Source organism: Alosa alosa, chromosome 7 (genome assembly GCF_017589495.1).
Source record: "Alosa alosa isolate M-15738 ecotype Scorff River chromosome 7, AALO_Geno_1.1, whole genome shotgun sequence".
NCBI classification, from domain to species: Eukaryota; Metazoa; Chordata; class Actinopteri; order Clupeiformes; family Clupeidae; genus Alosa; species Alosa alosa.
In genome coordinates, this window is record NC_063195.1 from 1082275 (window position 1) to 1094598 (window position 12324).

General features: G+C 41.8%; 1 protein-coding gene across 1 annotated transcript; it reads right to left on the bottom strand.

Moving 5' to 3' along the window:
• Positions 1-2326: 2326 nt before the first annotated feature.
• LOC125297985 (NACHT, LRR and PYD domains-containing protein 12-like) lies at positions 2327-8276 on the bottom strand. Its single transcript, XM_048248594.1, has 6 exons — positions 8110-8276; positions 7360-7533; positions 6544-6732; positions 5565-5740; positions 5325-5371; positions 2327-2705 (listed from the first exon to the last, which is right to left on the bottom strand). Exons 2-5 carry the CDS (start codon positions 7425-7427, stop codon positions 5343-5345), a joined length of 462 nt encoding a protein of 153 aa, XP_048104551.1. The 5' UTR covers positions 7428-7533; positions 8110-8276; the 3' UTR covers positions 2327-2705; positions 5325-5342.
• Between the last annotated feature and the right edge of the window lie 4048 nt (positions 8277-12324).

Genomic DNA, 12324 nt, shown 5'->3' on the forward strand with positions numbered 1-12324 from the left:
ACTGCAACGAGCAAGAGGACAGGAGCCTGGTGGAGGACTTTCTGCAATGGTGTAAACTCAACCACCTTCGAAGACCAAGGAGATGGTGGTGGATTTGCGCAGGTCTAAGCCGCTCTGCTAGCAGGTCAAGATGGTGGTGGATTTGCGCAGGTCTAAGCCGCTCTGCTAGCAGGTCAAGATGGTGGTGGATTTGCGCAGGTCTAAGCCGCTCTGCTAGCAGGTCAAGATGGTGGTGGATTTGCGCAGGTCTAAGCCGCTCTGCTAGCAGGTCAAGATGGTGGTGGATTTGCGCAGGTCTAAGCCGCTCTGCTAGCAGGTCAAGATGGTGGTGGATTTGCGCACCTGCTAGCAGGTCAAGATGGTGGTGGATTTGCGCAGGTCTAAGCCGCTCTGCTAGCAGGTCAAGATGGTGGTGGATTTGCGCAGGTCTAAGCCGCTCTGCTAGCAGGTCAAGTCAAGTACTTAGTTTTGCCATTTTCTCAGGCACAGCGTACAGGCACATTGGAATGCTTGTGCAGATCACTCAGTCATATTAACAAAAGACAAAAACACTCATTAATTATTCACACAATTAAAAATCCACTTCTAAAAAGCAATAAAATTAATAAATACAAAGTGCACTAGTGCCAGCTTGTCCCCCTAGGGATACACAGCAAGATGAAGTAGGTGTGTGTGTGTGTGTGTGAGAGCGTGTCCGCGCACGGTCCTAATGTGTCAAGTCCGCGTCTGAGGTGTATTTTAAACCAGATACAATGTCCTTAGCCAGCAGTCTGGTGGCTGCTGGGTAGAAGCTATTTTGAAAAGGCAATGTGTTTGCCTTATGCTCTCTGGTCTATGATGTCTCAGCCCACGATCCGAGTCTCTCCACCTAAACAGAGAGTGACCGGGGTGATGTGTAAACAGAGAGTGACCGGGGTGATGTGTAAACAGAGAGTGACCGGGGTGATGTGGGTCCTGGAGAATTGATTTAGCTTTGTTCCTGCAGCGGACTGTGTACAGGGAGTCTACGGAGGGGAGCTCTGCTCCTGCAGCGGACTGTGTACAGGGAGTCTACGGAGGGGAGCTCTGTTCCTGTGGTCCTTGCTGCTGTTTTAATAATCCTCTGGTGGGCCTTCTTCTCCTGTTTTAATAATCCTCTGGTGGGCCTTCTTCTCCTGTTTTAATAATCCTCTGGTGGGCCTTCTTCTCCTGTTTTAATAATCCTCTGGTGGGCCTTCTTCTCCTGTTTTAATAATCCTCTGGTGGGCCTTCTTCTCCTGTTTTAATAATCCTCTGGTGGGCCTTCTTCTCCTTTACTGTAGTGTTCCCATACCACACAGAGTAGCAGTCTCATAGGCGTAGCCACAGGCCTGGACGGGCCTAGGCCTGCCCTCTTGTCAGTCTTGCCCGTCCAATTAAAGGGCTTTCCTTTGCTCAAGTTCACCATCTAAAAAAGACGCGCATGTCAGCACTCCAATGAGAGCTCAAGAGAGCTCAAGAGAACACACAGAGCACACAGTGAGGTGAAGCACACAGTGAGGTGAAGCACACAGTGAGGTGAAGCACACAGTGAGGTGAAGCACACAGTGAGGTGAAGCACACTAACCCACACATTTCCCTCCCGGGATCAAAAGAGTATACAGTATATACTTATACTAACCCGGCGCAGTGAGCTGCCTTGTTACAGCAGCGCTATGGGAGCAGTGAGGGGTCAGGTTACTTGCTCAAGGACACTTCAGCCGTGCCTACTGGTCGGGGAGCAGTGAGGGGTCAGGTGCCTTGTTCAAGGGCACTTCAGCACAGCGGCGCTCAGGGAGCAGTGAGGGGTCAGGTTACTTGCTCAAGGGCACTTCAGCCGTGCCTACTGGTCGGGGTTCAAACCGGCAACTCTCCGGTTACAAGTCCAGAGTGCTGACCAGTGGGCCACGGCTGCCCCCCCATACACCAATGAGCACTCTAGATGTACATAGGCCTCTGCTTCACACACCAATGAGCACTCTAGATGTACATAGGCCTCTGCTTCACACACCAATGAGCACTCTAGATGTACATAGGCCTCTGCTTCACACACCAATGAGCACTCTAGATGTACATAGCCCTCTGCTTCACACTCTAGATGTACATAGGCCTCTGCTTCACACTCTAGATGTACATAGGCCTCTGCTTCACACTCTAGATGTACATAGACCTCTGCTTCACACTCTAGATGTACATAGACCTCTGCTTCACACTCTAGATGTACATAGCCCTCTCCTATATAAACCAATGAGCATATTGAGGGATAAAGCAATAATAAACAATAATGTCCATTCAATCAATAATATAAAAAAAAACAATGACATGGTAAGACTACATTAAGGAGAATATCAATAATAAACAATAATGTCAAATTAATCAACAGCCTAATGGAAATAAAACAATATTATACAAACCATAACGCATAAGAAGCGCTTAAAGAACTAAGTGCATGATTATATGCTTATAATTTACATATATAACAGATGGAGTCTGAGGGTGTGTGATTCAGACACTGGAACTTTGGCCTTAACATGATTGATGTTAGCCAATGACTTTTGATCCCTGTACGGCCCATCATCTATAGAACAATCAACACATCTGATCTGGATACGGCTGCTCTCCCTTGACGCCTGTCACCCTCACGTTCCCCTCAGACAGAAGGAGTTTCCTGTGTGCAGTGTTTGGGTCCAGGGTGAGCTCACAGGCATCTGTACACACAACACACAGAGCAGACAACACCCATCACAAATGGGTCATCCATCTTCCCTTTTTCTTATCAAATTTGCTCTTTTGATCAATTAAGACACATGAAACCATCTCCCCTTTTACTAAATTAAGAATTTAGAGAAGTATTTTTTTTTTACTGAAATTTAAATGAGTTTGTTACTCGTATTACTCTGTTTATCTTGTGTAAAACATGAACGACTTCAGCAGACAAGATGACTGATCCACATTTGCTGCTTCTGATCTAACGTTACCCGACCTTAGCAGTGTTTCCCACAATTGTGTTCCGTGTTTCCATTGCAGATGTATTCTTTACAGTTAATAGCAGTCTCCTCACATTCCTCCTTATTTCTTATTATATTATTTTAATCACGCAAGAGTTCAGGCTACAATTTAAATGGACATCTTAAATGCGTTTCTCTATTGTTTCCATCTCATAAACTCCACGTGGTGCAGTAGGCGCATTTTTGTTCACCTTTCTGCTCTTCTTCGCCTATTGCACAAATTCCTCGTTATATTCATTTTACATTCTTACAACATAGCCACAACACAACACCAATATGCCTACATAGCCTTGGCACAGACACGCACAAGTTTAACTCGAGAGAAAAATGCAGATTTCACTTTCCAAATAAAGAACCCTCCACAAATAGCGTACAATATAACAATTTGAGTTATTTGCACTAAGCTATGTTTACATCGGAATTGACATCCACGGTGTTATGGGTTCATTTGTCTTCAACAGAACATATCATTTATCTTTGGAACACCTTATTGAGCTGGTTCTTCAAAGGTAAAAGTTTGAGAACTCATGTACAAGGCTACTGTTTGATTTGAAGGGTTGAGACTACAATAAATATGTCTACAAATTATGTTCATTGTGTGTGTGACGGTTCAGTACTGTTCACATTGACATTTTAAAAGCAGACATAAATGTAACTCACAAACATGACTTTCTTTAGTAACTAATTACTTTTGATAGGTAATGGGTAAAGTAATTCAATTACTTTTGAAAGAAGTAACTAGTAACTGTAATTTTTACACGGCTCTTCACAAGGCAAGTAGAACACTCCATTGACTTGAATGGGATTTCCCAAAGTTCTAGCGGTCATAATTTCCGAGGAAAGGACCTCTGAAAAAAATAATGACGGCTGTCAATGGCAACGGAGTTTGTGCTTCTAATTCAGGTATTTCATATCACTACCAGATCACTATGCAAGGACTGAAACTTCATTCAAAAGTGAAAGCAGACGGTTGATCAGCTGTGTTCTAAAGAATGTTTGATTCAAGTACAGCGTGTGTTGTTTCGAACTATTTGTTTCAACAAATGCCACCATGAACGGTAACAAATAGGCTAGCCTATGTAGGCTAAAGTCATATCGTGGGGAGCCGTGTTATAAGTGGGATAATGTATAGTCCCTTCAGGGCGGAACAAGACCCCTCCACTGTGCGTCGGGGTCCGGTTCGCCCTGTCGGGACTTATTTTCCCAATAATGACCGGCGTTCTATACATTATCCCTTACCTAATTACTAATTTCCAGTAATTTGTCCAACACTGATTAAGACACATTAAACATTTACTTGGGTCTTAAAAGTTTCCTTTGGACACTTGTAGGTTATCTGTACAAAATTAGGATAAACACGTTCTGTACTACTGAATTTGGATAAACGCTATCTGTACTGAATTAGGATAAATGCCACTGTACTACTGAATTAGAATAAACAGTTGAAGGCTATCCACACTACTGAATTAGGATACATGCCACTGTACTACTGAATTAGGATAAACACTTGAAGGCTATCTACACTACTGAATTAGGATAAGCACTTGAAGGCTATCTACACTACTGAATTAGGATAAGCACTTGAAGGTTATCTACACTACTGAATTAGGATACATGCCTGGAGGCTATTTGGGATAAATGCTTGGACAATAATAACATTGATCCATACACTATATAACCTACCCCATTTCGGGACTGAGTGTACTGCATAATAACTGTGTGAGTAATGGCCTGACATTTACAGTCTATCACACTGTATCACATTGTGGCAGCATCTTACTGTGGGGGTATTGTGGCAGTAACGTCTAGTCTTCGTCTCAAGAGAAATAAATCAGCAGCATAGAAAAACAGAGTATAGGGCCATTCACACCTGTAATGATAACAATAACGATAACCATAACCATAACGATAGAAGCGTCCACACTGACCAACTGTAAGAAAAGTCTCTATTTGTGTTGATGAATGTGACGGCTAACATTTGATGGATTCTGATTGGCAGTCAGCTTTTTGTCATTCTCAAAATCATTCACAAAATGATCCCCAACAATATCGTTCTTCATGTCATTAAATGATCTCCAACAATATCGGAAATGATCCCCAACAATATCGTTCTTCATGTCATTAAATGATCCCCAACAATATCGTTCTTCATGTCATTAAATGATCCCCAACAATATCGTTCTTCATCTCATTAAAGTTATAGTTTACCGGTATATGTGGAGGTCGTCATTCATTTGAGCTAAAACGATATTCTTTTGTCGTTATAGTTATCGCTCTATTTATCGTTCTTGGTGTGAAAGGACCAAATCTCACACTTACACGTCTCCTTTCCTTTCTTCAGCGTGCGTTTGGAACAGTTATCAATACTGTAGGAGGAGAAGATAGAAACAGATGTCAGTGATCAAATAAGACTTTGGTTTGGTTTCTGACCTAAAATATAAAGTCTTTATAGACTGTCTGTCAGACTGACTGTCTAAGACTGTCTTTATGTAGTCTTCAGTAAGCCTCTCTCTTCAGCCCACGTGTCTTCAGGCCATTTATGGGATTTTCAAAACTCACGCCACTTGACTTTCATTTTCACTCGTCCCTCAGGCAGTGCTGATAGAATCTGTAGCCCAGCGTCTCCTGGATGATTGTAGCTCAGGTCCAGTTCAGTGAGGTGGGAGTCAGGGTTTGATGTCAGCGCTGAGACTATAAACTCACATCCCCTCTGTGAGATGAGGCACCCAGAGAGCCTGAAGGACACAAACATATTCTGTATCAGGAAATGTGGTCATCCCTCAATACAAAAGATCAATACAAAACAGTATGTGGTCATCCCTCAATACAAAAGATCAATACAAAACAGGATGTGGTCATCCCTCAATACAAAAGATCAATACAAAACAGGATGTGGTCATCCTTCAAAACAAAAGATTAATTCAAAACAGGATGGTGAACATCCCTGCTGACAAAAAACAGCTAAAAAACAGCTTATTCTGGTAGCTGGTTTCAGCTGGTTGAATGTGGTTTTACTTTTATTCAAGTGTTGCTGGTTTAGCTGCTTGGGCCACAAGCTGGACATGCTGGTGTGATGATCATCTTATCAATCTGCACATGCTGGTGTGACCATTTTATCAATCTGGAGATGCAGGTGTGATCTTCTTATCAATCTGGACATGCTGGTGTGACCATTTATCAATCTGGACATGCAAGTGTGATCTTCTCATCAGTCTGTATGACCATCATTAGCTGGTCAGGCTGTTTTTTTTTCAGCTGGGATGTTTACACAACCATCAGTGTATCTCTTAGTACAAACACAAACTCAATACAAAAGATCCATCATCAATACAAAACAGGATGTTGAACATTTGCTGTCGCACATTCATGTCGCAGCACAAACACAGACCTCATCAGCTCCAGTTTACAGCTGAAGTGTATAAATACATGAATACCAACCTCAACAACTCCAGTTTACAGCTGAAGTGTGTAAATACATGAATACCAACCTCAACAGCTCCAGTTTACAGCTGAAGTGTGTAAATACATGAATACCAACCTCAACAGCTCCAGTTTACAGCTCCGATGTCCCAGAGCAGCACACAGCTCCTTCACTCCAGAATCAGTCAAGTCGTTGTTGGTCAGATCCAACTTCTTAAGATCCATCTTTGTAAGGTGGGAGTTGTCTGAGTGGAGAACTGAGGCCAATGCTTTGCAAGCACTACTTGTGAGTTCACAGTCAGCAAGTCTGCAAGACAACACATACATTTTGTATTTGAAATATTTAGGTATATTTATCCCAATAGATATTTACTTGAGGAGACCACACACATGTTTGTATAAAACATTATTTTGTAAATATGGAAATTGATGGATTATTAAAATCTAGCAGTTTTTATATTGAATTCATTTATGTACTCTGTTATAGGAAATGAAGTGTGATGAATTTTATATCAAACATATACTGTACATGTGTACGCATCTCTGGATACTGAATTATTTTCCAAAAATTGAAATTGCCAATGACGTTCCCTATGCTATTGCACATCTAATTTAACTTGGCTAACCTCAATATGTCCAGTCTGCAGTTAGTGTACTTCACTTGGCTAACCTCAATGTGTCCAGTCTGCAGTTAGTGTACTTCACTTGGCTAACCTCAATGTGTCCAGTCTGCAGTTAGTGTACTTCACTTGGCTAACCTTAGTTTGTCCAGTCTGCAGTTAGTGTACTTCACTTGGCTAACCTCAATGTGTCCAGTCTGCAGTTAGTGTACTTCACTTGGCTAACCTTAGTTTGTCCAGTCTGCAGTTAGTGTACTTCACTTGGCTAACCTCAATGTGTCCAGTCTGCAGTTAGTGTACTTCACTTGGCTAACCTTAGTGTGTCCAGTCTGCAGTTAATGTGCTTCAGTCCACCAGACAAATATTCCACTCCAGAATCCATCAGAGGATTAGAGCTCAGGTCCAACTCTCTCAGCTGTGAGCTTCCTGACTGGAGAACTGATGATAGAGTCCTACAGGAATGTCCACTGAGACCACAGCCAGCCAGTCTGCAGTCAGAAGACAGACAGAAGAGAATCAGAATCACCTGTTAAGCAAGTAGCTAGATGGATACCTGTTAAGCAAGTGGATTTATAGTTTGTGGTGTGATATGTCTCAACAACAAACTACACTGAGACAGTTTGGTGTGTTTATAATTTGCTTGGTGGTAATAAGGAGGACAAATGGCTGTCTGGTTAAAGACTGCATACTGACCTCAGTGTATGTGTGTGGACAAATGACTGTCTGGTTAAAGACTGCATACTGACCTCAGTGTATGTGTGTGGACAAATGGCTGTCTGGTTAAAGACTGCATACTGACCTCAGTGTATGTGTGTGGACAAATGGCTGTCTGGTTAAAGACTGCATACTGACCTCAGTGTATGTGTGTGGACAAATGGCTGTCTGGTTAAAGACTGCATACTGACCTCAGTGTATGTGTGTGGACAAATGACTGTCTGGTTAAAGACTGCATACTGACCTCAGAGTATGTGTGTGGACAAATGGCTGTCTGGTTAAAGACTGCATACTGACCTCAGTGTATGTGTGTGGACAAATGGCTGTCTGGTTAAAGACTGCATACTGACCTCAGTGTCTCTAGTGTGCATGTGTGTTTCAGTCCAGCAGACAGACGCTCCACCCCAGCATCACACAGGGGATTAGAGCTCAGGTCCAACTCCCTCAGGCATGCACTTTCAGATTGGAGATTAGCGGATATAACCCCACAGGATTTTTTCACTGAGACCACAGCCCTTCAATCTACAATGGGAGGAGACACATACTTCAACTTGATTTCAACTTAAAAATTAATTAATTAATTGTTTTCAGTTTATTACACAGCTCCTCATGATCCTGCAGACAGTTCCATCAAAAGATATGGGCCATCACACTGTTCAGAGGTCCCGTAACTACGATACATGGAATGGGAAAATATTCAGACTTACCGAGCCTTTCTGCAGCTCCTCAGCACAATGAGCAATCGTTCGCGACCCTCCTGGGACGTCCTGTACATGGTTAGATCAAAGTCATCCTCTGACATCAGAAGTATGAACGCCTGTAATGAACACTGGGCTGGGGTCAGCTGCTGACCAGATTTCACATACTCTTTAGTGTTCTCATGAAGTGAGCTGTCCTTCATTTCAAGTAAACAGAGTAACAGATTCAGGCACCTCTCAACAGAATTACTGCCCTCGCTTAGAATCTTCTTGATGTACTCAGTGGTTGTCTCGAGACTTGCAGAGATGTCCTCTACCTGAAGCAGTAGGCCTTCCAAGAGTTCTTGATTGGACTCCAGTGATATTCCCAAAAGGAAGCGCAGGAAAAGATCTAGGTGTCCATTCTTGCTCTCTAAGGATTTGTCCACTGCTCTAGTTAACAGAACGTGCAATGACATCTCATCTTGGCAGACATCGTCTTCATGAGGTTCTTTGGGTCTCTCCTCTTCTTGGCTGCTGGTACTTGGCACTGTGAAGGACTCCAGCGCCTTATGGTTCTTATTCACAAAACTATAGAACACATGAAGAGCTGCCAGAAACTCCTGAACACTCAGATGAACAAAGCAGTAGAATGTTCTTTTGTAGAACATACGGTCTTTCTTGAAGATCTCGGTGCACACCTCAGAGTATTCTTTAATTTCACTGTCCTCAATGCCACTTTCTCTCAGATCTTTTTTGCTAAACACAATGCTCTCCTTTTCTAGTTGTCTAAACGCCAGTTCAGACAATCTCAGTATGTGTTCTTTGTGTCTCTGCATTAGCTTGATTCTGTCTGTTTCACTTTGCCCAGAACATCTCTGGTTCTTCCTGTTGGTCTGGATGAGAAGAAAGTGGATGAACAGTTCAGTCATAGTTTTTGGAATATCCATATTGCTGTCAGGAGACAGCATGTCCTGAAGCACGCAGACAAGAATCCAACAGAAGACTGGTATGTGGCACATGATGTAGAGGCTCCTTCTTGTTTTGATTTGTGAAATGATTTTGTTAATATGGCTATTTGAGAATCTCCTGCTGAAGTATTCATCCTTCTGCGTGTCATTAAATCCACGTATTTCTGTCCACTTGTCCACATAACGAGAAGGGATTAGATTGACTGCTGCAGGCCGTGATGTGATCCAGATGAGAGACGACTGGAGCAGATGCCCTTGAATGAGATTTGTTAGCAGTTGACTCACAGATGATGTCTGTCTCAAGTCATGCTGCCTCTGTTCACTTCGGAAATTCAGCTCAAGTTTACTTTCATCTAGACCATCAAAGATGAACAGAATCTTTGAGTTCTTATCCATCTTAACAGCATTCAAGTCCATAAGTTCAGGGTGGAAGTATATCAAAAGTGACAAGAGACTGTACTCCTCTGTTTGAAGTAAGTTCAGCTCTCCGAAAGGAAGCACAAAGATTAAATAAATATCCTGATTGGCCCTTTCTTCTGCCCAGTCTAGACAGAACTTCTGCACAGACACCTTTGTCCTTCAGTTCAGCCTTAAGTTGCTGTTGGATGGCAGATTCTGTTTGACAAATACAGACTTTTTTATGAAGAAAGCAAATGAAAGGCTAGGAAAACATGCTCTAGGCTAACATGAACAACACTGGGGACCCTACCGTGATTCATCCTGACGCAACGTGGTGAAAAGTGCGATGCAAGTCTTATTCATATCGTACGAGTCTTATTCATATCATACAAGTCTTATTCATATCATACAAGTCTTATTCATATCTTACTCATATCGTACAAGTCTTATTCATATCGTACATGTCTTATTTATATCGTACAAGTCTTATTCATATCGTACATGTCTTATTCATATCGTACAAGTCTTATTAATATCGTACATGTCTTATTTATATCGTACAAGTCTTATTCATATCGTACAAGTCTTATTCATATCGTACATGTCTTATTCATACAAGTCTTATTCATATCGTACATATCTTATTCATATCGTACATGTCTTATTCATATCGTACAAGTCTTATTCATATCGTACAAGTCTTACTCACATCATACAAGTCTTATTCATATCATACAAATCGTATTCATATCTTACTCATATCGTACAAGTCTTATTCATATCGTACATGTCTTATTTATATCGTACAAGTCTTATTCATATTGTACAAGTCTTATTCATATCGTACATGTCTTATTCATACAAGTCTTATTCATATCGTACATATCTTATTCATATCGTACAAGTCTTATTTATATCGTACAAGTCTTATTCATATCGTACAAGTATTTTATTATTTTACAAGGCAAGACAAAAGGTGTGGTCTGGCACATGATCCAAAAATCTAAATCTTACACCCTTTAAAAATTATTACGGCGCTGAGCAAAAGAAACCTGGGCTATAGTGAAAGGCTCGTATAAAGCAGCACAGCTGAAGATGCACTGGGCTATAGTGAAAGGCTCGTATAAAGCACAGCTGAAGATGCACTGGGCTATAGTGAAAGGCTCGTATAAAGCAGCACAGCTGAAGATGCACAGAAGAGGTCAAATATGATCCAATCCACACAAAGTAAAGCTACTATGTTTAAGTGACTCAGGCAGGTGAAATGCATTGATTTTGATATTGCTAATGTACTCAACAGATCCCTTATCCATATCTACCGACAGCGCTGGGCCACTGAGGACAAGAGAGATATAAAACAAAGGTTGTACGTTTTGTGGATTAGGTTACAGTGAAGTTCTACAGATCTGGGCAGAACTCTCTAGAACACTCTACACCTCTAACCAATGTACCTTCGGGGCAACTATCCTATATCTTCTCACCTCTAACCAATGTACCTTCGGGGCAACTATCCTATATCTTCTCACCTCTAACCAATGTGCCTTAGGGGCAACTATCCTATATCTTCTCACCTCTAACCAATGTACCTTCGGGGCAATTATCCTATATCTTCTCACCTCTAACCAATGTACCTTAGGGGCAATTATCCTATATCTTCTCACCTCTAACCAATGTACCTTCGGGGCAACTATCCTATATCTTCTCACCTCTAACCAATGTACCTTAGGGGCAATTATCCTATATCTTCTCACCTCTAACCAATGTACCTTAGGGGCAACTATTTTACCTCTTCTCCAGCTCTCCCTCCAGTTTGTCTGCAAGGTCATTGTGCTTCATCTTCTTCAAGATGAGCAGTGTTATCCTCAGGGCACCTTCACTGCCATAGGCCTCCCTCATTATGCCTGCAGTATCTGGGGGATCACATTTCTCCAGCTTCCCTTTTGGAATACGATCAAACCCCTTCAGCGCCCCCTCAGTCAGGTACAACTGGAACGTCTTCAGGTCTTTGGCAGTTAGATCTTCTAGAGTGCCAAGGAGAAGCTCCAGGGGGTCCATGTTGTGCCTTTATGAATCCCTGAATCAGAGGACAGCCCTGACAATCAGAGATTTCCAATCCATTTTAGTCTACTGATTATACTGCAAGGATTTGCAAAGATTGCAAAGAAGTGAGTTATAAACCTAACAGCAACGACTGTAGAAAAACAGAGGTTGTTTCCAGTACAACTGAATAAAAACACAACTTAAAAGAAAAGAAAGAATATTTGGTCTAAAAACAATAAAGAGTCTTAATTGGATGATAACGTGTTAATTGGACTAGTTCTGAGTTAGACCGAAATATGCATTTGCAAAGAAACGGTATATAGCGATAGTCTTGGGGACCATTTGGATATGTCAAAGTAAATCACTATTCTAAAGAAAGTTGGAGCAAGTCACAGCATGATTACAAGATAGTCTGCAGTCTGACTTCTGGATGAGCACTGGTGCTTGTATCAACACAGATTGTTATATGTATATCACA

Excerpts from the sequence above, each read along its gene's own strand:
- LOC125297985 (XM_048248594.1), bottom strand. The coding sequence starts at position 7,427 with ATGGATTCTGGAGTGGAATATTTGTCTGGTGGACTGAAGCACATTAAC. Across the intron at positions 6,733-7,359 it reads TGCAGACTGGACACACTAAG|ACTTGCTGACTGTGAACTCA; the intron begins GTTAGCCAAGTG and ends GTTGTCTTGCAG. Across the intron at positions 5,741-6,543 it reads TGTAAACTGGAGCTGTTGAG|GCTCTCTGGGTGCCTCATCT; the intron begins GTTGGTATTCAT and ends TGTGTCCTTCAG.